This window comes from Bufo gargarizans, chromosome 8 (assembly GCF_014858855.1).
Source record: "Bufo gargarizans isolate SCDJY-AF-19 chromosome 8, ASM1485885v1, whole genome shotgun sequence".
NCBI lineage: Eukaryota > Metazoa > Chordata > Amphibia > Anura > Bufonidae > Bufo > Bufo gargarizans.
In genome coordinates, this window is record NC_058087.1 from 170,634,529 (window position 1) to 170,661,922 (window position 27,394).

A 27,394-nucleotide genomic window follows, 5' to 3' on the forward strand; every position below is an offset into this window, starting at 1 on the left:
CAGCCTCACTTCAGACCCTCCCCAGCCTCAGATCACACCCCCATCAGACCTCCCAACCTCAGATCAGACACCCATCAGACCCTTCCTGGCCTCAGATCAGATCCCCTCTCATAATGTAAGCGACCATTAGAATTTTCACAATGGGCCATGAATTGATCGCGGCCAGCGGGCCTGAGGTCCCCCACCATTGCTCTAAGCCAATAGTTGGCCGTAATCTGAAATCAGTTGGACTACTGATTGGACATGCGTCTAACTATTTTCTTGGTCATTTACAAGCTGATTGCCTTGGGTCTGTACTCTCTCTCACCCATAGAGATCAACTATATTGATTGGCGGTTGTGCATCGACTAAGGTAGGCACCTTTCTTTACATAAGCTTTCAGTTTACATGGAGTTTTTTTTTTTTTTACAGAAACTCCTCAAAAGAGCCTCCCATTCATTTCAATGGGAGGCAGCACTTGTTTCTTTTCTACACGTGTAAAAAAAAGAGTAGTGTGTAAAAAAAAGAAGCAGCATGCCTTTTCTTGGGGCAGAACCAACGTTTATTTTACCATTCAAAATAATGGGAAGCAGAAAAAAAAAACGCACCATTTCAGATATGCACATTTTTTTCACGCGGAAACGTGCCAAAAACACACACAAAAAAATGCTTGTGGGAAAGGTACTATAAAATAAAATTAATAAAGTTAAAGACCTGCTTGAAAAACACTTTACAAAAACCACATTAAAAAACCCTCCTAATTTTGATGTGTAAAAATTTGCTTAGATTCACGGCAGATTTTTTTACCCACATATTTTTTAAATCAGCCGTGTGAACTAACCCTAATAGTGCATTAGGATATAGGGTTTCCTGATGGGAAGATCTCCCTTTTATGTCCAGTTAAACTGGTTTTTGGGCTGCAGTTACTCAAAAGAAACTATTTACTTCTACCCGGTTACATTACCTTTAAAAAAAATGTAATTTTTATTCAGTCAGCTGTTTGAGATCTATTAAATCTGGACCAGTCGATGACAGCTGTGAAATATTGCTTACTTTTCCAATGTGGCCGTCGTGTTTTACGGCACTTCTTGCTTTTAATTCCCTTTCTTTGTTTTAAGATTACACAGCTTTAGCGTGGTCAGTAAAAAGTCCCCAGGAAGTTAGTAAAGCGTATAACTGTATTGATTAGCTCGGCGTTTGTTCAGAAATAGGAGTTTGTTCAGTTGTATTGGAAATCATGCAGCCTCACCAAATGAAAGTGAATTTTCTTTGGCGATGTGGCTCAGTTTGTAGACCTAGAATGGAAACCTCTTTGGGAAGAAAACGAAACTTGCTTTGGATATGGCATGGTCTTCTCAAAGAAGATGGCAACTTTCCATATTACATGGTGGAATGGATGTCTGTCACATGGTCAGGATAAGGGAGTGGTCTTTTGCAAAGATTGCAATTTAATACATCTTTCAACAGCAATTAAAGATGAAGCCTGCTCTAAAATGGCTTCTGAAATGTCACAAAGACCCTATAGAAAATTCTATTACAGTGAATTCTGAGATTCAGGAAAATATAAACTTAACACTACTTTTGGTTTTGAAAAAGTTTACTAGACTATGATAAGATATACAACATATAAAGTCAGTAACAGTCACCAAAACTGTGAACTAATGAGTGAGCTCACAATTGACCAGTTCCCAACATGACATCTGGCTAACTCCTATATCATACAAAGACAGGTGATGGTAGAAAATTTAACTTACTACCTTTCAATGTACGGTATTCCTCCTTGACTTCAACACACATATTTCGACTTCAGTGATCAGATGCCCTCAGAACAGAAAGAGACATCTTGCTGCTGCAGGAACTCTGTTACCACCAACTGACTGCATTATCATCAGGAAATCGTTGCCCACCCAGAAATTTCTTTAGGTTCTGAAAGAGAAATGAATTATTGGGAGCCAAGACTGTAGGGTGGATGGTTAAGCTCCATGAAGCCACATTCCCTGATATCAGCTTGTGATTTGTGAGACTTGTGAGCTGCCGCGTTGTCCTGAAGCAGCAACGGACCTGCCGACAACTTCCCACGGCGTCTCTTTGATTGCCTCACATAATGCCTTCATTGTTGAAGTATAGGTGTCCTCAGTAATTGTTGTTGTGTGTCATGAATTCTAGTAATAAAACGCCTTCTGTATCCCACAAAAACTGTTACCACGATCTTTCTAGCTGACTTTTGCACACTGTAGTTGTCTTTGTAGTTGGTTACCCCTTGTGCTTCCATTACATGGTCTATTAGTTGGTTCTCATGATCATGGTGGTGGACCCATGTTTTATCATCTGTAATAATTTAAGAATAGAAGTATCCTGGATTTTCTCTAATCATTTTTAAATTCTCTTGGCTAAATTTCTAGCAACAAGTTTTTTGCACAAGTGTCAACATTCGTGGCACCCACTAGGAACTGACATTTTGACCTAATGAAAACATTATGAACGATACTGAAAACTGTGTCACCTGAAATACCCAATTCATGAGCTAGAACACTGACCCAATGAACTTCCAAAATCATGGCCTTCACTTTACGGCACATTTCCTTTGAAGATCCTTCGAGAGGTCGCTTGGAACGGGGGTCATGTTAAATTGATTCCCTACCCTATTTGAACGGCTTGGCCCAAAACCCACATTGTACTGCACTTGCCATCCTGCCACTTCCAGTGCTTTCATCAGACTGAACTGCTACTGTGTGTGTTGCATGTCCAGACATGTCTCAACCTGCACAGACAAGCTCAGCTCTCTAACACTGAGGCTATATGCACACGACCGTTGTGTGTGTTGCGGTCCGCAAAACACGGATGGCATCCGTGTGCGTTCCGCAATTTGCGGATTGGCACGAACAGTCATTAATATAACTGCCTATTCTTGTCCGCAAAACGGACAAGAATAGGACAGGTTATATTTTTTTTTGAGGACCACGGAATGGAGCAATGGATGCGGACAGCACATGGAGTGCTGTCCGCATCTTTTGCGGCCCCATTGAAGTGAATGGGTCCGCGTCCAAGCCGCAAAAACTGCGGCTCGAATGTGGACCAGAACAACGGTCATGTGCATGTAGCCTGACAGAACATGCTGGGGTAGATAACTTATTGAACACCCCCTCGTACAGTTGCAAGACCACAAGACATTCTACTGATTTGCAGCAAGATCACTGTAGGGTTCAGCAAATGTTGTGGCTATAACACCAACACTTCAATGTAGCCCTGTGCGTGAGCGGAACAACTCCTGAAAAATATTTATGGGCTTGAAGTATCCAAGATATTCTAATGTTTAGGTGTTTAAAGTGAACCTACAGAAAAAATAAGTTCTTGGTCTTTAGCTTTAACCACGTGCATATCATTGAGCTGTTTACCGCAGGAACACATGGCTGGTTAGATGAATCGTGAATATGTTGCTTAATAATCATAACATTTCCTTACGAAGTTTATCACCACCATTTGATAGGTATAGTTACGGTAATTTTAGGTATGGCAGTGAAAGCGGCAACTAAATCTACATCTTCTATACAATTTAGGGCATTTGCTCAGTTCTTCTGCATTTGTGACAAAAGCGAGGAATTTTCTTTACTGCAATCAGGTGCCCATTGTCTGGGTAATCTTCAGCATCTTGTGCCGTGCCACCCCCATCTAGTTTCTAGCAGGGAGGTGGCATTACATGTTCACACACCTGTTAAAGCATCTCAATGAGACCAGGTTCCAGTTACTCAAAAGCTAATAAATATCTCTTAAATGTCAATGATTTTCTGCCCATTGTACAGTGAGATTGATTTCCAGGATTCCTGCTGGCAAGTAACTGACACACACATCTGTCTAATGAACAATTAATTTCCATCTCTGTAAAGATTCCTAATTATCGTGATGTTGCATTCTGAATTGGTTAGCAAATAGAAAATATACTTGGATGAGTCATATTAATATGACCACTTCCTACTTTTGACATCAGCAGTGTGTAGCTGTTGGTCTACAAGGTGTGTGATAGGCTATCTGCACACACATCCCTCGTTGCAGTCAAGGGTCGAAGGGGCTATTTATCAGAGCTGCAAAAATGGATGATTATTGGCTTTCAGGCAGCAATATTTTTGAAATTGTGCTTTTAGTGAACTATTCACGTGCTGTTGTGGTTAAAGTTTATAGTGAGTGGATAAATGGCACCATTGCAAATGAGCAACATGGGAACTGCGGCACACTATGGGCTAGAAGTGAACATCGGCTACAAAGATGCACGAGGGCGGACTCATCGCCAAAATGAACCAGGAGGCTTCCAGACGTTCTTAAAATAAGAGCTAACCAAATTGTACTGTGTATGGGGCAGTGAAGCAGAGGGGATGGTCATTGCACCCCTCCTAACAAATTTGCATTGGCAGAAAAGTCTTCAATTTTCACTAGAGTTTTGGAATTGGTCCTCCGCTGATCGGCAGAGGTTTGCCTTCTCTGATAAGTCACGTTTTCTTACTTCATTGAATGGATGAATGTTGACGTGTCAGGTGAGAAACATCAGAGAACAAACACCCTGCAACCACTGCTGGAAGAACACAAGCTGGTGGTGGCAGCGTTATGGTCTGGGAAATATTTTCATGGCTTTCTATGAACCAACTTATCCATGTGGAAGGCACACTCAAACATTTTGGGTTTGAATCCATCCTTGCAGATCACAAACAACTTTACATGCTGATGGTCTTCTCTGGAGCTGATGGAATCTTCCAGCAAGACAAAGCGATATGTCAGGTGGCTAAAAATTTTTTATTAAGGCCTACTCTGACCACCTAATTCCCTGGACTTGAACACATTTGAGCCTCTGTGACACCACCTCCATCGTCCTGTTCGCTCTTTGGATCCTCCCCATGTACCCTCCAGACACTATAGGACGCACTGCAGTCAACAGTGCTCTAGATACCTGTGACAACCTACCAGCACCTTATTATGTCACCCCCAGCCCGTCTAGCTGCTGTTCGTGCTGCACATGGTGGCTACTCTAGATATTAGCTGGTGGTTATAATAATTTGACTCAACTTCTGAAGGCTCCCCAGCCAAACCATGGTGATTCCTGGACCTCACTGACCATTGACCTCCATGCCAAAAGTAAAGTGTGCAGCAGCAAATTCTATAGGACCTACTATGCCCCTCTAAAAGTGTCAACCACAGTGCTAGTTACAAATCCCCCATTGCATAGTCATCTGGTACCAACCACAATGCTCAGGCATCAGTCACTGTTTCCCAGTAAGCAAAGCACTTACATGATTTTTTACCTTTCTCATACTTTCTAGATGAAGCATCCTGTGCACCTCTGATAGGACAAAAGCATCATGTCCAGGAGATAACTGGACTGACTTTGGGATATGTGGAAGATTCATGCAGCATGGAGATTTCTGAAGTGTCTACTAGTTTGCAAAGTATGCCTCTAAAACACCTAAAACCTCACACAACATTCATTGTAATAGTTTACTCATTTATGTATATTCTAAACCAACTCAGCCATGCTTTTTTCCACAACTTACCATGCCCTGGAAGGTAATCCTAAGGTTATAGAGTAGGTTCACCATGTGTTTGATTTCTCTAATGAAAAATAACCTTTGACATTAAAAAGGTTGCCCCATGATTAATGTAAAATGGGGCAACATCTTTCGAACAAAGCTAGAACCAGCCCTGTACCTCACATGGATCCAGAGATCTCCACAGTCATTGTTCCGCTAGATTTATTTAAAGCTGGCAGCTCAAGGGGAGTGTCTTTTCTGCAGCAGCTCAGGGGGCGTGTCCATGCTCCTCCTATCACAGCTCAGGAGGCAGTTGAAGAATGAAACTGAGCATGTGCGGCCTTCTCAGTGAGCCGGACAAAGAAATAAAAAACAACAAACAGCAGGTGGCGCTATACAGATAGATTTTATTGAATAGCTTAGTGGCTGTACAAATTTTTTAATTACATGCAATTACAAAAGTAATCAAATCAATGCGCTGGTTTGAAAACTGTAGAATGTTTTTCGTGGGACAACCCTATTAAGGTTTCTCAAACAATGACACTTGTAAGGAAAGGGAGGTGGTAGGTTCTTTCCTTCTAACCTTCCACTGGTTTTACTGTCTGTCCGTTTTCGCATCTGGCCAACTCTTTTTTTTTTTTTTTCTTTTTAAAGAGGTTATTGAATACCAAATTCCAAAGACTTGCAATATAACATGAAGAGGGGGATTCTACTTGAGTTGGCACTTCTATCCTTCTCCCCTACAAGGCATGGAGGGGACTAGCTTTGGGCCATCCTGCCCTTAAACCTGTGTACATGGGTAAAGGGGGTGCTAGATTAAGGGTTCTGCTACATACATGTGTTGCGTGACATTTCATGTAATATTGGTCAATGGTGGCAGTATATTGAGACGCAGTATGCTAAAAAAAAATCCGGATGTCTGATTTTGGGTCACAGGTCGGGTGCAACTTTTACTCGATTGACTAATGTAAGGCACACATGACATGTGGCTCACCTGCGACTTGGCTATGTTTTCGCAGCAAAAACACAGTTCTAAAATAGTCATGCAACGGCAAATTGCTGACAAGTCGCACAATTTTATGTTGCGTGGATTTTCTACGTCTTGCTGTAGTGAGACAAATGTAGCCGAGCCCTTACACTTGGGGTCACTTCTCCTCTACTTTGCCATTTTTGCTGATCCTCCTTAGCTCTGAGGCACCAGATATTTGGTTGCTCCTCACCTCTTGTGTGTGAATCACCAACCATTTGATTTCCAGCTCGCGATGTGACGCCAAATGATGTCAACTGTGGCAAGCGTAGAGTCCTTTCTTGCATCGTAATGGTGAACGAAGCAGATGTTTAATTGCTACAAGGACTCTTTTATTAGTCCCATTGTAATTACTCAGTATCCATTTGTAGATCTGCGTGTAATGATGGCAGAGGGACGTGAAGTGAATAGCGCTGTTCGGAAGGAGCTTGCAGGTATTCGGTCTCATAACTATGAGGTGTAAAAGTCACGAGATATCATTATCTGGCACTGCTGTTCTGCTTGCTTGATGTCACTGAAAACTCCTGCCAGGAAAGTGATTTGCAGATTGTCAAATTCTGAGTTTTATGGGGGTTTTTTCGCCTTATTTTAAACATGGTGGCAATTCTGTCACCTAATAATGAAAGCTAGATATTTCCAAGTAATGTCATTAACACACAGTTATAGCATGTAGTATCTTATACATCATGAATCCACAAAGAGCTGTACAAAATACCCACCATTACCTCTGCTTCGCTGGAATTACTATTGTTTTTTTGATAATACGAGAAATCAGTTTAATTTAATTCTGATAATGTTTGTTGTTTAACACTTTTTTTTTAGTTCCAATTCCAAAAAGTTGGGGCGCTGTGTAAATGTAAATAGATGTATAGAAAAACAGAATGCAATAATTAGCAAATCTCGTAGATCCATATTTTATTCACAGTGAGACATTTTACGATTTCATGAAAAATATTACCTCATTTAAAACTTGATGGCAGCAACGCATCTCAATAAAGTTGGGACAGGGCAATGTCTACTATTATGTAGCATCCCTTCTTATTTTAAGGGCCCATTCGCACGATATTGTGGAAGGGATGAGGACCCATTCATTTCAATATGACACACAGTGTGCTGTCCACAGCCATACTCCTCTTCAGTGGCCCTGCGAAGAAGATAGAGCATTTCTTATTTTTGTCCGGACAAGAATAGGCATTTCTATCATAGGGCTGGCCGTTCTGTTCCACAAAATGCAGAACACACACAGCTGGTATACATGTTTTGCGGATCTGCACCTTGCACCTTGGTAGGCTGAATGTATGGGAAGTGAGGTGACCAATTGCTGTTTTTTTTAGAGAAGAATTTTGTCCTATTTTTGTTTGATGTAGGATTGAAGCTGTCCTGGGTCATCTTTGCAGGATTTCTGGTTTCATCAAGACCCAAATGTTTTTTATTGGCGAAAGATCTGGACTGCAGACGGCCAGTTCAGCACCCGGACTCTTCTGTAAAGCCATGCTGTTGTGGTGGATGCAGTACGTGGTTTAGCATTGTCTTGCTTAAATATGCAAGACCTTCCTTGAAAGAAATGTTGTCTGGATGGGAGCATATGTTGTTCTAAAACCTCTATATAACGTTCAGCGTTGATGGTGCCTTTTCAGAGCCCACGCCATGGGCACTAATGCATCCTTGTCAGAGATGCAGACTTTTGAACTGTGCTCTGATAACAATCTGGATGGTCCCTCTCCTCCTGAGTCCTCAGAACAAAGCATCTGTGATTGCCATCTGATTCTGAGTCTGACCAAACAACAGTATTTAATAGTCCATATTAAATAAGCTTAAGCCCAGAGAAGATGGCTGCGTTTCTGGATCGTTTTGACGTGTGGCTTTCATGTGCATTTGTGGATTGCACAGTGAACGTGTTCCTGAGCCCATGCAGTGATTTCCAGTACAGAATCATTCCTGAATTTTTTTATTGATATGGTCTGTAGATGATGGGATATACAAAGTCTTTGCAATTTAGCAACCTTTGCTCATTTTGCTTCTGAGAGAATCTGCCTCTCTAACATCTTTTTATACCCAGTAATGTGTCTGCAAATCCCTCCTCCAGCAGTTCTTTTTATTTAATTTTTTTATTTTTTTTAGGTACCACTTATTTTTTTATTGTGTCAACTTTTTTTGAGATGTGTTGCTGCCATCAAGTTCTAAAGGAGATGTTTTCATGAAATGGTAAAATGTCTAACTTTTAACATCTTATGTATTCCATGATCTATTGTGAATAAAATACGGATCTATTAGGGTCCATTCACACGTCCGCAAAATGGGTCCGCAACCGTTCCGCAATTTTGCGTAACGGGTGCAGACCCATTCATTTTCAATGGGGCCGGAATGTGCTTTCCGCATCCGTGTTTGCGGATCCGCACTTCCACATCCGTGCTTCCGTTTCCGCCAAAAAATAGAACATGTCTTATTCTTGTCCGCAATTACGGACAAGATTAGGCATTTTCTATTATAGTGCCGGCGATGTGCGGTCCGCAAATTGCGTAATGCATATTGCCGGTGTCTGTTGCCGACGTGTGAATGGACCCTTAGATTTGTGAATCATTGCATTCTGTGTTTTTTTATTTGCATTTTACACAGCATCACAAGCTTTTTAGAAATAGGGTTTGTATTTTCGGTTGTAAAAGATCAATAAGCTGCTGGTAAAGCCAGCATAAGAATCATAAACCAGCATAAGATCCATCAATAGCACTTAAGCTGCATGTTTTCAATCTCCAGGTAGCTGCAGATGTCTTTGTAATCTAGGCTGTAGCGTAGACTCCATAACCATAGCTGTTAAAATTTCCTTTAAAAGTTAGTGTCATAAAATGTCATAATTTTGACATCTTTTTGTCACAGATTTAAAGAAACAGGTGGAGAGTGCAGAACTGAAGAACCAGCGACTCCGAGAAGTGTTTCAAACCAAAATCCACGAGTTCCGCAGTGTGTGCTACATGCTGACTGGATACCGCATTGACATTACTACAGAGAACCAGTACCGACTTACCTCAATGTACGCCGAACATAAGGACGATAATTTGCTTTTCAAGGTAAGTGTCATTTGAAATCCTGTACTAGTGGGAAAAACTAATAATAAACTTTGTAATATATTTTTGGGCAGATAAATGCCTCTTTGTCCACTTATCCTCTTCCCCTGCCACTTTCAATTTACTGATCTGTACTGTGGAGTCTTTACGCAGCGAGATCGGGTTAAACAACTACTCAGAAAAGTCCCCAGAGCTAGAGGAGTGAGCAGCTGCTGGTGCTGGACTCACTGCAACACAGCTCAGTACTGCTATATAATGGTGTCCTTGCTGCTGCTTGTAAGGGCTCATGCACACGCCCGTTTCCCACCCTTTCCGTGCATTGGGAACCATAATTTGCAGTCCCCAATGCACGGGCGACATCCGTGCAGTTTCCGCAGACGGATGCAGACACATTCAACTTGAATAGATCCGTGATCCTTCTGCACCGCAAAAAATAGAACATGTTCAATTTTTTTCGGTGCAGAGGCACGGACAGAAACCCACATAAGCACTCCGTAGTGCTTCTGTGGCATTCCGTGCCTCCGTTCCGCTCCTTCCAGATTGATGCGGTGCAAAAATGTCCGGGACCTGTATTGATGCGGACCCGCTGTTTGTGGGCCGCTAAACGGGCCCGGCCAGCACATGTTTGTGTGCATGAGCCCTAAGTGTATGATGGATATAGACGGGGAACGTGATCTCCACATCTCTGTGTACAGTCTATGGGAGACATCACAGCAGCTAGTCTCTCCCCACTCTGGTGCTGAGCTTAGGGAAAACCAGCAATTAGAGCTGGAGCCTGCAGAAGGGGAAAATGCTAAAAATGCAGGCGTAAATTTAACGTTATTCATCATGTACACATGACAGCTTGTTCTGTAAATTTCCTTTAAAAACAGGTATGCTCTAATCATACATATAATTTATTATTAATAAAGGGGTTTCCGAGATTTTTAACTGATGACCTATCGTTTTTAGGTCATCTGTGTTTGATTGGTGGGACCCCTGCTAATCAGCTGTTTGAGAAGGCACCGGCACTAACATCAGCACCGTGCCCTTCACTCAGCTGACCAAGCACAGCGCTGTACGTTGTATTGTGGCTGTTATTGGTATCGCAGCTCAGACCCATTCACTTAAATGGAGCCTCGCCTAGGCCATGTGACCGGTGAATGTGATGCCACATGGCCAAGGCTAAGCTGCGAGAAGGCTGCTTTTAGTGCCTGTAAAACATGTGGCATATGTTATACATTTTATGAGAGGGTGCAACAGCGGCCCTTGGCATACCCACCAAACACACATGGGGGATTGGGAGCTGCAAAAGCAAGCACACCACTCAAATTTGGCCAAGAGGGACTACCAAACTTTTTTATAAATGTCATGCCGTCTCGAAAAAAATTCATGGGGAGGTGATGAGTGGCCATAAATTTCCCCTGCAGAGGCCACTAGTGGAGAAATGTAGTATTACATGCTGGATGTTCAAAACCATGGCTGACCATATAATACATGGGCGGGTCATGATCCGCTGGAACCAGTGCCACTCTTTGTTAGCCCTTCTCTGCTCTGGCTAAAGGGGCGTTCATACGACCGTATCCATTTTGCGATATGCAAATCGCGAATTCGGTCCATGTGCATCCATAAAAAAAAAAAAGATTATTATTTATATAGTATAGGACATGTTCTATAATTTGCGGCTTGGATGCTGTCCTAATTTTTTGCAGCCCCATACAAAAGAATGGGTTCGCAGACTGAGAATACTGTCACGTGAAAGCACCCTTATAGAAAGGGGTCCTAAGCAGGGTCCCCTCTCTGTGACATCCATATGCCCTATAAGGGGCTTATCTTATTGCAACAGCCCAACGGTGCCGTGCGCCTTTAGATTAATCTATCAAGACTGATGATTTTTAACATTAGACAGTGGCCAGCTGGGAAATTATTTCATTTTAATTCATTTTTCGCGCTCCATATTTTTTTTCCTGCTTGTGTAATGCAGAGCTGTAGCAAGTACAGTTCTGTATGGTATTCAATGATAAGACATTACACAGATTTTATTTAATTTTTTTATTTGCGGCTAAAGACGTAGTGAAGTGTTGGAAAATAGCTCATGAAGTAGAGGAAAGGAGAGAGAAAACAATGTCAAGCGCAGGTCACTAATTTGTAATCTAGTCAGCAAGCATAATTCCAGTCCCAAGCAATGCGTGGCAGGGTCAGAACCCGAGAAGACTGCAGCTCTGCTTGCCTTGATTTCCAAGAATTTCCATCGAACACGCTCGGCCAAACACATATATATTTTTCCGACACACTACCATTTACCCCCCTCGACAAATTACGACCCAGGCTGTAGAACCAGAAGCTCTCACCGCTGATTGAAGGATCTTAATGGAATAAATAAGGACCTTAAAGGAAACACAGGGTTTAACTCAAACTGATTCTAGAAGATATGTGTTTTATTCACATCGGTTACGTACGATTCAGTCTAGTGTAGGACGCAGCATGATAGCAGCTCGACAAGAGGAAATGGGACTTAACTGCAGGTGTGCTCTTTCACTCTTACACAGCTTGTTCGTTGACCTACCGGTGTGTAACACTGGAGATGCTTAATGTTCCTTTCACCTTTAAAACCATGAATTCTTAAAAACATACAAGGGTAAAATGTTCTTCTCCACAGGACTCTGACATCCAGTAAGTGAAGCTCATGATTTACTTGCCTTCTCACCACTAAAATCCCACTGTCACGGGGAGTCGTTTCGAGGTTCCTTCATACCGCGGTCAGACGATCCAGATAGAGCTCAACTCTTTTATTTGTAATCCAATCCATCAAAATATCTCCGGAGATGGCCTCAACACGTCTCCTCACACACTGTCCCAGGACCTGGCCTCAACTCAGATCCTTACCCTTCCAGTACAAATCAGCAACAAAATACTACCACACCCAACTTATTTACGTTGTCTTCTCATCACTCCCCCATACCCATTGGTAGGTAGAGGAGGGAACACTCCCCCCACCCCCACATTCCAAGGTGGTCTGTCTCCAGTCTACAAAATGTTTATTCAGTGAAGCCCCCAGCAACACAGAAATGGTTTACGGTCCCTTACCCCCCTGAATGTCTGTCAGATACTTGACTCTAATAGGGTCTGTAGATCCATGGCTGATAAGGAGGATTGAGGCTATGCATTGTAATAAGCACATTAGGATGAGAAATAAGCCGGACATGCATGAGGACCTGTCACACCCACGTATGGTGGGTTTGATGAGAACACTCCCTGTTCTCCTTTCTGTCTTTGTTATCTTCTGAAGCTGACGGTGAAGCTGTCACTTTGGTATTGATTGAACATTCTAACAATTTAGCATCAATTGCCGAGAAGCTTATTCATGGGAGACAGCCAATATGGCTGTACTTCCTGTTGTCACTTTTGCTAAATGGCCGTGGCATCGGAATAGGAAAATATGAATATTTATGTAAGAAAAACATTTACATCTCTCATCTATATAATTGGGTTTTAAGTTTTAAGGTGGTAATGCTCTTTAAAGAGGTTGTGCCAAGATACAAAATGCTTTTGATCAGTGTGATCCATCTACTGGAAATCCACTGGTCATGACAAAGGAGGTCCTGTGCCCCGCATGAATGGATCGGTAAGTCACACTCGTCAGCTGTCACTCAATTCATTCTCAATGAGACTGCTGGAGACAGTCGAGCACTGTACTCCGCTATCTCCATAGAGAATGAATGAGGTGGAAGTACATGCTTACCCAACGGAGTGATTCGTACAGGTACTCAGGACCCCTGTTCTTTTGATCTGTGGGGGGTCCCAGTGATTAGACCCCCACCGATCAGACTATTATGGCCTATCTTGTGAATAGGTGATACGTTTTTTTGGCACAACCTGTTTAAGCAAGGATCCAAAATCTGTTGCAGTGTATATTGTCATCAGTATAAAAGTCTCGGAGAACCGCTTTAATTAATCATCATCTATTCCATCAGATCAGACTAGAAGAACTTATCTGGATATCACTGTGTCCTGTCTAGTGGTGGAATCTGAATTTTAGGTTGGTCGGCGCCATAGGTTGTCTATAGCAGTGTTTCCCAACCAGTGTGCCTCCAGATGTTGCAAAACTACAACTCCCAGCATGCCCGCACAGCCAAAGGCTGTCCAGTAATGCTGGGAGTTGTAGTTTTGCAACAGCTGGAGGCACACTGGTTGGGAAACACTGGTCTATAGTACCGGAGAAATTATTGTGTCCCGCTATACCGCACAACCACGGCTATGCATGCTTTGCCAATATTTTCCTATAATAAAGTTTGACAAAGAAGCAGACGTAGCCCGTTATATATGGAATCTGTGCTCTTCTGTGTCTTTGGCTGCTATGGCGAATCTATATCTACAAAGTCATTCTTTGCATTACACTGGCGGTGGCGGCCATTGCTCTGTAGCTCATTGTATTCCGTTATATGTGATGCTTCTCTGTGCTCCTTCCAAATAACTTTCCGTCTGAACAGGTGAGGTTTTATTCAGTGGGAATGTTGTCAAAATTCAAAATCCAGCTTTTATGAGTTTGCTTTTGAACCACGCACAGTGGGGAAGGAATGAATAAGCGTCGTAAAAATCAGCAAAAGATGCCCTTTACAGGCGCAGGCAGAATTTGTCTAATAAACCATCACAGACTCCTCGCTGCAACTACTTGATGTGCCCTCAATAACACCGCATTTACAATGGAAATGTACAAACTTTGAAGAATAAATCTCTCTCCCTCCTCAAAGGAGATTACTTGGTTTAGAAACAACCAGCCGAGTGACTGACGCCTTCCTTCCAGAATCAAATAAGGGATGTAGGCATTGCTTGAAAATATGAAATATCTGTCATTCTTTTTACTCTTTTCAGTACTCTTGGTTCCACAGCGCCTCTCCTGTTTCATAGGTTGTGACTGGGATTGCAGCATATTTCCCTGTTGAATGAATGTTGCTGAGCTGAGCACCAGACACAGCCCATGGACAAGTGTGGTCGTTGGTCTGGAAGCACAGTTCATTCATGGGAAACCAGGTGACGGTCACTGATAGTGGCCATTGCAGTGTCCTACAAGGCTGCCTTCCCTCTTTAACAATGAATGGTATATACACTAGGTATGAATTATATGTATAATACAGATTTAGATGCAATTTGGTAACTGTTTTAATTGCTCATCTCTCGTTTAGTCAAACTTTGTAATTTTGTCATTCGGTTTATGAGAACTTGAGAAATTGCTGTGAAGTTCTTGCTGCCACGATCTACAAAGTGGTAATATTACCTCCCATCCTGGTTCCATAATCTCTTCCTTTTCAACTATGTCTCCTGCTGACTGGTCCTGCTGCTTTCTTACATTGCTTATGTAGTCTTAAATCACCTGAAATAGAAAGCTGGCGCATTCATCTCTGATGTTATCCAGATAAAACCCTGTATTATGCATGAGTTTGTGAGTATCCTTACTAGGCTTACTGTGGAGATCTGGAACAGCAGCTGGAGACCACATCAAAACATGGAGACCTGCTAGGGAGAAGGCCCTTAGCTTTGAGTACGCACATTCCGATGACACGCATCCCATCCTTGAAGACAGGCAATGTGGAATTAAGCAAGAATGGATGGGACTGTAGGTTATAAAAATAACTGGTCTAAAAAGTCTACAGATCTCTCTCACGTTTTTGGGTTCTGAGAAGATACTGGAGAGGTATCCATGAAAGGACACCATGAAAGCGCCATTTACATAGTTTCATGGTCAAAATGTTGATGAACAGTCTCTGAGCTGCTGGTTGCTGATTTCTTGATGGTTCTAATGTGGGTGCCCTTAAGTTGGTTTTGGGTCTGGATGACCATCTTATTCATGTCTAGAAGGTTCTGCCTCTTTTTTGTCAGGTGTATGTTTATATAAGCAGTATACATGATTTCTTTGATTTTGTCTGGTAATCTTCATGCTATTAAGTTTGTCATAATTGGTGCAAAATAAGATGCAAAGGAAGTTCATGCTCAACTTAGATCCATTTCTTTACTTTGCTTCCTCCCCTTAGTATTTGTACAGATTTTACAAAAATGTTGGATAGTTTCAATACTTCTCCTGTCCCCTTTCTTAATTCTCCTGCCGTAATGTCCTTTTAGGGGTTTTCTGGGAATACTTACTTTTTATCTTTGCCTGCAGCCTGCCTCTATAAACAGAAGATTCATGCTTACCTTCTCGTCCTCTGCTGTGTCCATGTTCTGGTCCCCGGGGTGGTTATGTTCGGTGCAGCATGGGCTTGATCACATGCTCCTCTGCAGACAATGACTGCTTCAGCGATGACGTGGCCACAAGCAGCACATTACCCCTGAAACCAGTAATACCCATGCTGCGCTGAATTTAAACATCCTGGGGACTGGAGCAAGGACACAACAGAGAAAGAGCAGAGGTACTGGAACAGGTAAATAGGAATTATTGTTCCTGGAAAATCCAGTTTAAAAACCCCATTTTCATGTATTGCCAAGAACATCTCTCTATAAAGGACTTGTCCTTTCCGGCATTACACAGGCAACTTATTAATTGATTAGGCACTGTGTAATGCTTAATTTTTCCTGTGGTGGCGCTGTAGGGAAACTAACCCCTTACTACAAGGTTTCTATCCACTGATTACAGCTGATCACTGAAGGTCCCAGGAAGGAGATGCTGTGTGATCAGCTGATTTTCAAGGGACCCTTTTGATAAGGAGTGGAGACCCCTTTAGCAACACATTTAGGTTTTAGGTAGCCAATATTATATGATATTACATTTTTAAATACTTGTCAATCGTATGCGACAGGATGTCTTTGCCACTAGGACCTTCTTATGTGTCCAAATGAGGAGTAAATCTTTACGTATTTGTAACAGGGAGGCTGCTCACAGTATACATATTGGAGAATGGGATTTTGGAAGCTGCATATACTGCTTATTCTTTGTTATATCATTTATTTTTATGTGCTTTTTCTGTAACTTTATTTTTATACGAACCAGAATATTTTTAATAAACTCATACGTCTCTTGTGTGTGTTTTCCACCACTTTAATGGTTCAGTCCACTGGCCGAGTGGGAAATACTAATTTTGTACTGGGGGGGGGGGGGTTGAAATGTATACTCATGAAATATTCCTTTCTATTAAGAAGGGCTTCTTAAAATGCTGTTCTATGGTATTGAGCTCCCTTTCTTACTCTGTGTTTACTTGTGATTGCTGCTCGTCCCAGGGGCCTCGTGTTCCCCGATGACATATAGGCAAGCCCATCCATGTCCCTACGCTCAGCATTAAGGCTTGGCGGGTCCTAACATTTCCTGTGTTCCCTCTCTGCTCCACAGTAGAAAATTATTTCATTAAAAATGTATGGATTAATGCAGGCCATGGCTAATGTCCCAGATGCTGCCTGGAATTGCTGAGCAATAACGCCCCAGACTCTAGCCGCGAGAAAAGAACCTGACGTTAACTGTACTCGTGAGAGCAGTTCAGCTCCTCGGTAAGGCAGGTTCAATTAGTACTTAAATCATCCCTTCTTTCTGTAAAGCCCAGAGGAGCTGTGCACAGAGACTTGTTTACCAGGGAGTGCATAATGGAAGTTTCTCACCCTCTTGGCCTTATAACTGTGGAGATCTTCATATTCAGAGATGGAAATAAGGAACCTGTTCCAATTTGGACCAAAATGTCCTAAAGATGTGCCAAAGTGAAGGTCTTTTTTTTTAAAGAAATTGTCTTTATACACAGACCCAAAGGCTGCACTCTTGCGCTGTCCATTTTCCTCACAGACCAATTTAATTGAGAGCTGGATGGTTTAGGCCATGGACCGATGGTCCACATGCGGAAATTCGTACAGGCCAATTGACCATTTGATTTTATTGCGTCAGTGTTCAGTCCCAGTGTTGTCTGTTCTTTACCTGGACCGCACCTGGATGTGAATATTGTTCAGTGGTCAATGACCCATATTTACCAATCCTAAAATTGGTGTAAGCTTAGACCGGCGTCCTAGACCGGCACCAGATTTATCACATGAGCTCTGGCTGGATGATACATGTGATGCAGGTAGATAAACTTTTTCTCCGACTCTATACCAACTTTTTGGTTGGCTTAGTTTGAGAGAGGTTTTTATGCCAGAATTGTGGTGCAATTTTGGCACAGATTGGGGCATCTTAGGTCACTCCCTTTCCATGAAGCCCCACTTCTTTTCCACTAAGTTCCACCCCTCTTTGGGCATGTTGGGGGGAAAAAAAAGTGCAACAACCCTAGATGCTCTAATTTACGCCACTGTTTTAGACACATTTTTTGCACGTTTTTTGACATGGTAAATCTTATCTGATATATTCACACCCATCCTCAGGAAAGGTCATTAGTATAAGATCGATGGAGAGCCGACACCCAACACCTCCAGGCTCTTAAGCTCCCTCTAGTGGTGACCGCAGGATGTCACGTATCTTCTTACTTTGTCTACATAGGGAATTTGGAGCTCAGTGTATGAATTTTAAATAAAAAAAAAAGTGGTCTTCAATGATGGACATCCAATTTAAATGTTTTCTGTAGGCCCATGATTAATTGCTATGTCCAGGCATTCGAGAATTGCTGTCCGATAATACATGGTACCACAGCGACCTCCAATTTTTCCCTAAGAACCCCTATAATCTTTCTCGCTCATACTTTCACAGCCTCCTCTTTTATTGTGGTTTAGATAACTGAGGGGAATTTCTTTTTATTTTCGTTCCCCCTGTGTAAATGCTGCAGTGTGTTGCATTTATCCGCCTTCCCAGGAATTTGGCCAGAAAATAAAAGATGAAGCAGCAAAGCATCCATCATCAGACGATCCATTGGCGGTGTTTTGGCAGCCCGCCTTTTAGCAATAATCAAACTATACCGGTGTCCAGCCAGCCAACACATTGCAAAGTAATACGAGCTAAATCTCTTTGTTTTTTGTATATTTTTTTTCTGATTTCTTAAATGTGTTTGTGTGTATTGCTCCCCCTCCCTTATTTAAATTAACTTCTAATATCTTATTAATACATTTGTAGGCTCTTGAAAACTGGATGCTTAGTAAAATGTTGCTGAGACAAGATTGATTAGTGCACTATGTTTGTATTAGACGTTGGCTCATTTCACATTTTCATCCCGTTCTGTTGTTTTAACACCAAGTCCTTTTTAAATCCAAAATTCTGCGCTGATTAATATCATAATATATCTCCATATTTTCTGATACAGATCTCAAAATCTGCTGCATAAAGAAAATGCCACTACTAGGGGAGCGTACTTTATACTGTGTTTGTTATAATGAGGTTCAATGCGTAACCAGTGCGTTGTAAGCTCCCTCTAGTGGTGGCGACAGGCAGCCAAAATGTTATAATTTCACTCTGTGCAGTGTGTATGGAGAAAACAGAGCTAGGACCCATGTGAAAATACATTTAAAGAGGGTGTCCCATCTGAGGCATTGGTATATCACTAGGGTAGGCCATCAGTGTCAGACAGGTATTGGTCCCACTTCTCTGACCTGCTCCTATCTAGTGAACAGGTCCCCTAAATTAAAGGAGAGCACGCTGTACATGTGCTGTTTGCTCTCCATTTATCACCATGGAAGTTCTGAAAATAGCTGAGCAAGCGCTGCGGGCTGTTTTCCAAAGTCCTATAGTGCTGAATGGAGAACGCACCGAGCCTGCGCTCTGCTACCTGTGCAACTCTCATAACGGTGCGTGCATGTGCGATTCCCGTTCTGCAGACAGGAGCTGGACATGTGACCTGCTACCATCTGATATTGATGACACGTCCTAGCTATAGAAAGTATATACCATCAGTGCCCCAGATAAGCCAATCCCTTTAAGAAGACGATACACTATTTTCATTAAAAAAAATAAACCTAATCTCTATATTTTCGGATCTCATCTATTTGTGCTTGTTTTAATTTTCAGAAAATAGACGGGAAGCTAGACAAAAAGAAGTGCATGGTAAATGTGTATAGGATGTACAGTATCTTGAGAAATGTGTTGAGCATATAGAATTTTAGAGAAATCCTCTGTTATTCCTTCTAGATATCTATCATTAAATTTCTAGTTTGGTAACACTCAGCCGGCAATCTTCTCGCTCATGCTTCATACTGTACATACTCTGTATGAATTGGAAGACTGCCCTTCTGAAGCTCCATATAGTACCTTACATTTGACCTTAGAGAGAGTCTGCCACGTAGGGTAGGTTCCCCAGAACAACCTTTCTTGTGAAATCCTGTTCTCTAATACTGAGAGATTCTTTTTTATTTTTCTTGAAATTTTATTAGCATTGACGTCCCCACCTATACCTTGGTTGAACCTGATGGACTAATGTCTTTTTTCAACCGTATTAACTATCTAACTATGAGGTTTTCGGTGCACCGGGGGCAGGGCTGCTTCTGTTGGTGCACCATTGCTCCTACAGTAGCGCCTCCCATCTTGTTTGATTGACAGTGTCTAAAATTTCAGATCTGGTAAGTGATGATGCAGGGGAAGCCAAGTGCACTGAGCAGAGCTGCCCCGTCCATTTTGCACCAAAGACTTTTTTCTTGCATAAAAATAAGTGTTTCTCAGGATTATAGGACTTTTTTTTTCACAAGAAGGGTATGGTTTTGTTTCGGGGCAGGCATCTACCCTACATGACAGAATGCCTACTCTGTACTGGATTTTGGAGGTGACAGACACCTTTTAAAGTGTACTTGTCATGTGGTTTTTGGTGCCCTATCTCAGAACAGTATATGATGGAGGGAGAGAAGTGAAGCTCTGATATATAGGTTTAGACTATGTTTTCAGAGTATATATCCTGACAGGACTCCTAGGATAGACAGTGAGAGTCCTGATTACTCCACCCACACAGGATGATTGGCAGCCTTCTTTATAGACACACTGATACAGTGAGAGCTGTCAATCACTGTGTGTAGGCGGGGTAAGCAGGACTCTTGTGGTTTCTCCTAGGAGTCCTCTCAGGATTTACTCAGCTTTTTACTTACAAACCCTAAGTCATATAAACTATATATCGCAGAGCTCGGCTTCTCTCCCTCTATCATATCCTGCTTTTAGCAAGTTCACTTGAAGTTGCCATATGATGTTTGGTGTGGACACCGTACATACAGGTTATTTGTACTTCCGTATGAGCTTATATGGTGTTTCATACAAGTATTATATGAGTTCTGAAGTATGTTTGTCTTCAAGAACCAGTCAACCTTGCCTGAAGTTTAGGGGAGAATACCAGTACATGTATGGAGCCCTGTATTTTATGGATGTGATTTTACCGTAATGCCACCATATGACATCTGATGGAGCATGGCAAAAAAAAAAATTGTGGTGGCACACTGATTTCATATAAATACAAGCACAGAATAACACATGAAGGTACAGAAGCCATCATAGGAAAATGTTGCCACCACTATATGGCCCCGTACTGCTCAGCACTTGTATGGACCCACAATACCATCTTGTGCATATATTCTTAGAGTTCCCTCCATTATGTGAGTTACTGTAGCCTTCATCATGGGCCACGGGCTGACAAATGAGAAGGTTTTAAGTCCTCGTTTAGGAGTAGATCAGTTTACACTTGCATTGCTGGCGATTCGTACAGGACATTTGTGTCAGGTCTGTAGAGCACTTCAGAAAACATGGCTCTTGATCTCAGCCTGTACACCCTCCCGCTAATTGCACGGCTCAAATCTTTGAGGAGATGGATAAAACAGAAAGCTCGTTCCCTGGCAGAGTGCCCATGGCTTGTGTGATCTTTTGTGACAGACTTGGCACTTCTAAGACTATAATTGGTACGTCGTGAAAGGAAAAAAAAAAATAGCTGACCACCATTGCTTGGCTTCTTTTTTTTTTCAGTTCTTGTAAGACGAGACTTGTCTGTAATTCCAACTATGGCGATGTGAGGACTGGCTCTCAGACAGGTACAGATGTATTTGATTGTGCTCTGCATGTTGACTGAAGCAATTACATCCCTTAGAAGGATGAAGAGAGCTACCTTTTGTTAAAACACATTCACATGTATCGTTCCTTCTTGTTTTATTTCTCATCATCCTTTCCCTATAGTCTCAAGCGGTGAGGAGAGAAAGCGTGATTTAACTCTTCTACTGCCTGTCTCTGACTCCATCCATGAGTTTGAATCGCTGCTCCCATTCTGATATTTCGAGGAACCGATCATGTTCTCCTTATGAAGGAGAGATAGCGTAACTTCAGATGCTACCACACCATCCATAATACAAGAAAGCAAAGTAAACCAGGAACTCTGCAAAGTTACCCAATAAGTTTTTGTTATTTTTGTAGATCTCTCTTCTGGTATAATGTCTAGGGCGCCACCATTCCTTTAGCCAATGTTACTGTAAACTAGGTCAGAGAGGTTGGATTTTTTTTTCCACGTGACCTAAACTATTAAAAGGCCACCATGAGAGCCTGGCAATCGAGAAGTTCTCTCTCTACTTGAAGGGTTTGGCCATTTACTGGTACCCCCAACAATCACAACGGTCCCTGATAGAGATTAGAAAATTAATTTGTAAGAATAGATCTGACTCATCAAGCAGAGTTCTTCAGTGGGATGTACCTGAAGCCGAGGATGATCCTCCTGTCTCTTGATTAACCGGGTTGGACATCTCAGCTGGCCCTGATATTCTCACTCCTACGCCGTTGCTCCAAGTAGCAGCACAAGCACAGAGGCTCTGCTTCCGTAAGCGGTGCAGCAACTATTCATGCGCCGCTACCTTTAGTTGCAGAGGTACATGCACAGTCGTTACTCCTGGAAATGTTTGTAAAGAGACACTATATTACCAAGAGGGGTGGTAACATCTAGGCTTGAGCGAATCTGGCAAGACTTCTGTGAATGCATTTGGTATTCCTATCTGCGCATTTAAAGGGGTTGTCCGGTTTCAAACCTGAACCTGGACATACTCAGAATTTCACCCAGGCAGCCCCCTTGACAAGAGCATCTGAGCAATTCATGCTCCGATGCTCTCCTTTGCCCTGTGCTGAATCCCGCAGGGCATAGGTATTTTGTGGAGTTCCGGTGATGTACCGGGCTCTCCTTCAGGCTGCCAAGTGGAGGCTTCAGCCCAGCAGTCAGCCAAGTGACCTCACAGGCCCATCAGAGCCGGTGACGTCACCAAACACACTTCTGGGCAGAAGCTTCCGTCCGGCAGTGTGTTATAGTAAATAAAAGAGCTCCGATGCTCATGTCAGAGGGGAAGGGGGGGGGGGGGGCTGCCTGGGTGAAATTATGGGTATGTCCAGGCTCAAATCTGAACCTGGACAACCCTTTTAAAAACATTTTCAAATAGGCATCTGAAGTCTGGTTCGGTACCGAGGTACCAGCCAGTACCGAAGCCGACTTCGGATTCCTATTTTAAAATGTTTTTAAATACGTTGATAGGAATTCCGAGGTCATTCACCGATGTCTCGCGCAACTTTGGCCGAGACAAAGTTTTCCCAAATGGAGCCCTTACATTTTTGTGTTGTATGTAAACAGCATTACAAAGTTTTTAAGAGAATCGACTTGGGCTCACTCAAGCCTAGTAACTGCCAGACTGTGTAGGGACACACCCTGTTGACAAAGAGAGTGGTCACACCCAGTTGTCAATTTACTCTTACATTTCCTGGAGAAATAACAGAGGCATAGTACATTACAACGTGCTAATAAAAGACTGGAAGATAAGTATTTATTAAAACAGGCATGCCAGGAAATGTTTTTTCCCTTTCCTTTGGGTTTCTAGAAGTTTTTTGGGGGAAACAATACCTTAGTCTGAAGTGCTGTTCTCAATGGCAAAAATGCCAAAGTGGATCTCTTTGAAGACTAATCCATCTTGGCTTTGTTCAGAACAGAAGCCATGACACTTGTGTGAACCAAGCCTTTCTACACAAAAATGCCCATTGACCCAGTCATGCCGCGTATTTCGTATGTTCCGAAACTGAATCTTGACAGTATTATGCATGGCGTTAGAGCTGCTTTTTAGTTGGTTATACTAAGAAAAGCGTATTGCTGAATGGTAGTTGCTGAGATTTTCCATTAAATGCAATTATGAGACAATATGAGACCTGAAAGCGGGTCCTTAAGTACAATGGCAGCTACCACAAGGCTTCAGAGATACTACCTGCATCGCTGGTTTAAATTTACCCAATGTCTTCGTGTGGCAGGTGTTCTGTCCCCTCCTCGCCCCCTTCTTCTTATCCCCAGCTTCTTGGAAAATCAATAGATACCAAAGAATAAATGTCTGAAATTGCAGCTGTAATAGCCAAGGGTCACATGAACGCTCTCCTCCTCGACTCTCGGTGCAATCATGTGCAATGAGACAAGTCTATCCCGCTGCTGCCGCTCTCATATTCATTTGTTAACATCTTATTGTAAATCCATTTTCTTCCCTTATTAAAGCAGCGCATAGGAGACAATCGGCCCATCCATCGCCACCCGCATTATACAGGAAATCATCAGTCTGTAGAGTACGAGGAGGACGGCAGCGAAACATCGCTGATATCTGCGCCAAGGTGGAGAGTGGACAGCCTACCCTATACTATGATTGGAAATTGCAAATAGGATCATTATCAGTATATGTTACCATTTTGTAATGTTTTAATTTTTTTTATGCTTTAGTCTTTGCTTAAAGGGGCTGTCCAGGATCAGAAAAATATGGCTGCTTTCCTCAGGTTGTCTATTATATGGTATCTCAGATCCATTAGCTGCACACTCTGGGGACACGTTTGATGCTGTGTTTGAAAAAAGAAGCTATGTTTTTTCTAATACCATTCTATCCCTTTAAGATTATTGGTCATGTTCACTCATAGTATATAAAGCGCAGGCGGAAAATCAAAGTTGATCCCGAGGAAGGCAAAAACACTTCAAAGACTCCATGAGGTAGAAGCCAATTTTCCTTATTTTAGAAGAAAAAAAATTCCCGACTCCAATCAGGCAATCAGAATAATTTCCTGGATCAACGACCCTTCTCTAGTAGCTATAGCCTGTAATATTATTACACTCCAGAAATACATCCAGGCCCCTCTCGAACTCTGTTAGTAAACTCGCCATCACCACCTCCTCAGGCAGAGAGCTCCATAGTCTCACTGCTCTTACCGTAAAGAATCCTCTTCTATGTTTGTGTAGAAACCTTCTTTCCTCCAGACATAGAGAATAACCCATCATTGCAGCAGCAGACACCATGACCTCACATGGCCTAGGCAAACTCTGAGAAGGCTGCTGCGCTATTGCACGCACCAGTGCCTTCTCAAACAGCTGGGTCCCCGGGTGTTAGACCCCCTAACCGATCGTATACAGAGGATAGGTCATCAATAAAAAATTCCTGGAAAACCCTTTTAAAAGCCTTAAAGCGGTTGTCCCACAAAAAAATATTGTATAGTTTTCAAACCAGCACCTGGATCTGAATACTTTTGTAATTGCATGTAATTAGAAATTTAGCATAGCCACTCCGTTATTCAATAAAATCTATCTGTATAGAGCCACCTGCAGTTTAGTTATTTTTCTCATTTCTTTGACCTGCTCACTGAGAAGGCCGCACATGCTCAGTTTCATCCTTCAACTGCCTCCTGAGCTGTGATAGGGAGATCATAGACACGCCCCCTGAGCTCCAGCAGAAAAGACACTCCTCTTTAGCTGTGATAGGGAGATCATGGACACGCCCCCTGAGCTGCAGCAGAAAAGACACTCCCCTTGAGCTGTCAGCTTGACATAAATCTAGCAGAGCAATGGATGGGGAGATCCCTGGATCCATGTGAGGTACAGGGCTGGTTCTAGCTTTGATAGAAAGAGATTGTCATGTACTATATGATGTCTGATTTTCATTTTTTTGCATTAATTATGGGACAACACCTTTAAATTCCCTGTGGGGCTACACCCTACATGAGGCCACTGGAGGAGAAATTCTTTGCTGTTTTCCTGTGCCAGTTATCAGTTGCATGGTCATGCCCAATGGCTAAAGACTAAGCTGTCCTGCCTTCAGGAAACCTTTATTATTAAACGGAACCTGTCATACATGTTGTCCGATCTGCAGGCTGCATCTTATAGAGCAGGAGGAGCTGAGCAGACTGATAGTTTTGTGGGAAAAGATTTAGTAGAAGTAGTGTTTCATTCAATCCCTGCTTTTTCTATGCTTAGGAGTCCATTGATTAGTCCTACTGAGTGATAGCTCTCTCTATATCAGCAGTCATACAGAAGAAGGCGGTCAATCACTCAGTAGGACTGCCCACTGGACTCCTAAACTTTATAAGATAGTGGATGTATATGAATAAAATAGGTATTACATAGAATGTCTTCCTATAACACTTTATATCAATCTGCTCAGCTCTTCCTGCTCTATAATGTGCTACTTGTAGATCACACACCATGTTCAGCATGAGTGGTTCCCTTTAAATTTAGTTTCTTTTAGTCTTTCCTTTGTGACCTGTCTGCTGGTGACCTTGTAGTGGGCAGCCTATCTGAAGAGGCAGAGCTTCAGGAAAGGAGTTGGATTTTTTACTTGAACTCCTTGTGGGCACTGTAGCTAACAAGTAGTCACAGATTGGCCATAGACCTTACAGGGAAATTTCCTGATGGGCCGATGCCCAGGTGGCCGCCTAAGCCCTTATGAATTCAACTGCTGTGGCCCACATCTCCTCTCCTCCTGCTCCATATATTAATGAGAGCCAATTGGAGGAGGAGAAGGACAAAAAATTGCATTTATTGGTGGCCCACACAGAGAGGCAGCTTTTGGGGCAATATATTGTGGTATATTGTTCTGATAGTATGGTACTTTGCGTTATGGTATTGCTGACCCTGCCTACTTGTGTTTGCCCACCTTCTGTCAGTTTGGAAACCCAACAACAATGGACCACTTTTATAATTTTTTCCAGGGCCCCTTTAAGTTCCCAATTTAGAGCTATGGAAAATTATGAGCATATCCTGGGGAACTAAAAACTAGACAAATGCTTTAAAGATCGGTGCTAGTTTGGTGCTTATCCTATATATCTCCCCTCTTATAGCATCTTTAACTTTTGCAACCCATTAGAAGTCCAGATCATTTTAATAACCTATGAAATTGGAATCTGTACCCCTTTATGACAAGGTTTACATTCTGAAAAGCCAAGGAAAGGAGCCATTAAACAGACTGCATGATCGATAACATTCCCCGGAACGGCATCGGGGCCTTCCACGTGGTGTGAAATACTGGCTTGTCACATCCCCAGACTTTATTGGCTGTTTTCCGAGAGTTATGACTGATACATACTAAGTGGTAAAACTGATAAATGGTTTGTGAAGGTTAGTTCCTTTTTATTCCACATAATGTTTTCCCCGAATGTGTAAGAATTATTCTCATTCCTTATAACGTCCGACTCCATGTCCTCGAGTAATGCATCCTACATGTACAGTATGTCTATTGTCGCTTTCTAGGAAATTGTAAGAGGCAGAGGGTCAATGCTACTATAAGAATCTCTAGTGTTCCATCTACAATCCATACCCACCCTCATCTCACAGATGTATTGAATGTACAGTATAGAGGAGATTGAGGATTCTCATGGATGGTAAAAGGTGAATTGCGTTATGGATTCCGTTACTACGGATCATAACGCAATTCTATGACGGAATGCATAACGGATCAGTCCCGTTTCCGTTATGCAGGGGAGTCCTCTCCTGCATAACAGAAACAGGACAGATTTCTTCTGCAGCCCACAGACCTATATTATGATGGAATGCCTCTAAAGGCATTCCGTCATAGAATTGTGTTATGGTCCGTGATAACCGAATCCATAACACAATTCACCTTTTACCAGTAAACGAAGCGCAAACGAATTTCATAACCAGAAATTTGCTCATCTCTAATGGAGATGTTTGGTTTTGAAAAATCTCAATCCAAGGAACTTT

The 27,394-nt window shown here is 42.3% G+C and overlaps 1 protein-coding gene across 2 annotated transcripts in view; it reads left to right on the forward strand.

The window, feature by feature from the left end:
* LOC122944558 (mitotic spindle assembly checkpoint protein MAD1-like) overlaps positions 1 to 27,394 on the forward strand; it is a 381,207-nt gene that overhangs the window by 232,546 nt on the left and 121,267 nt on the right. For both annotated transcript variants that reach the window (XM_044302963.1, XM_044302962.1), the window contains exon 7: positions 9,394 to 9,584. In XM_044302963.1, the coding sequence (XP_044158898.1) occupies positions 9,394 to 9,584 (191 nt within the window). The remainder of the gene's footprint in view (positions 1 to 9,393; positions 9,585 to 27,394) is intronic.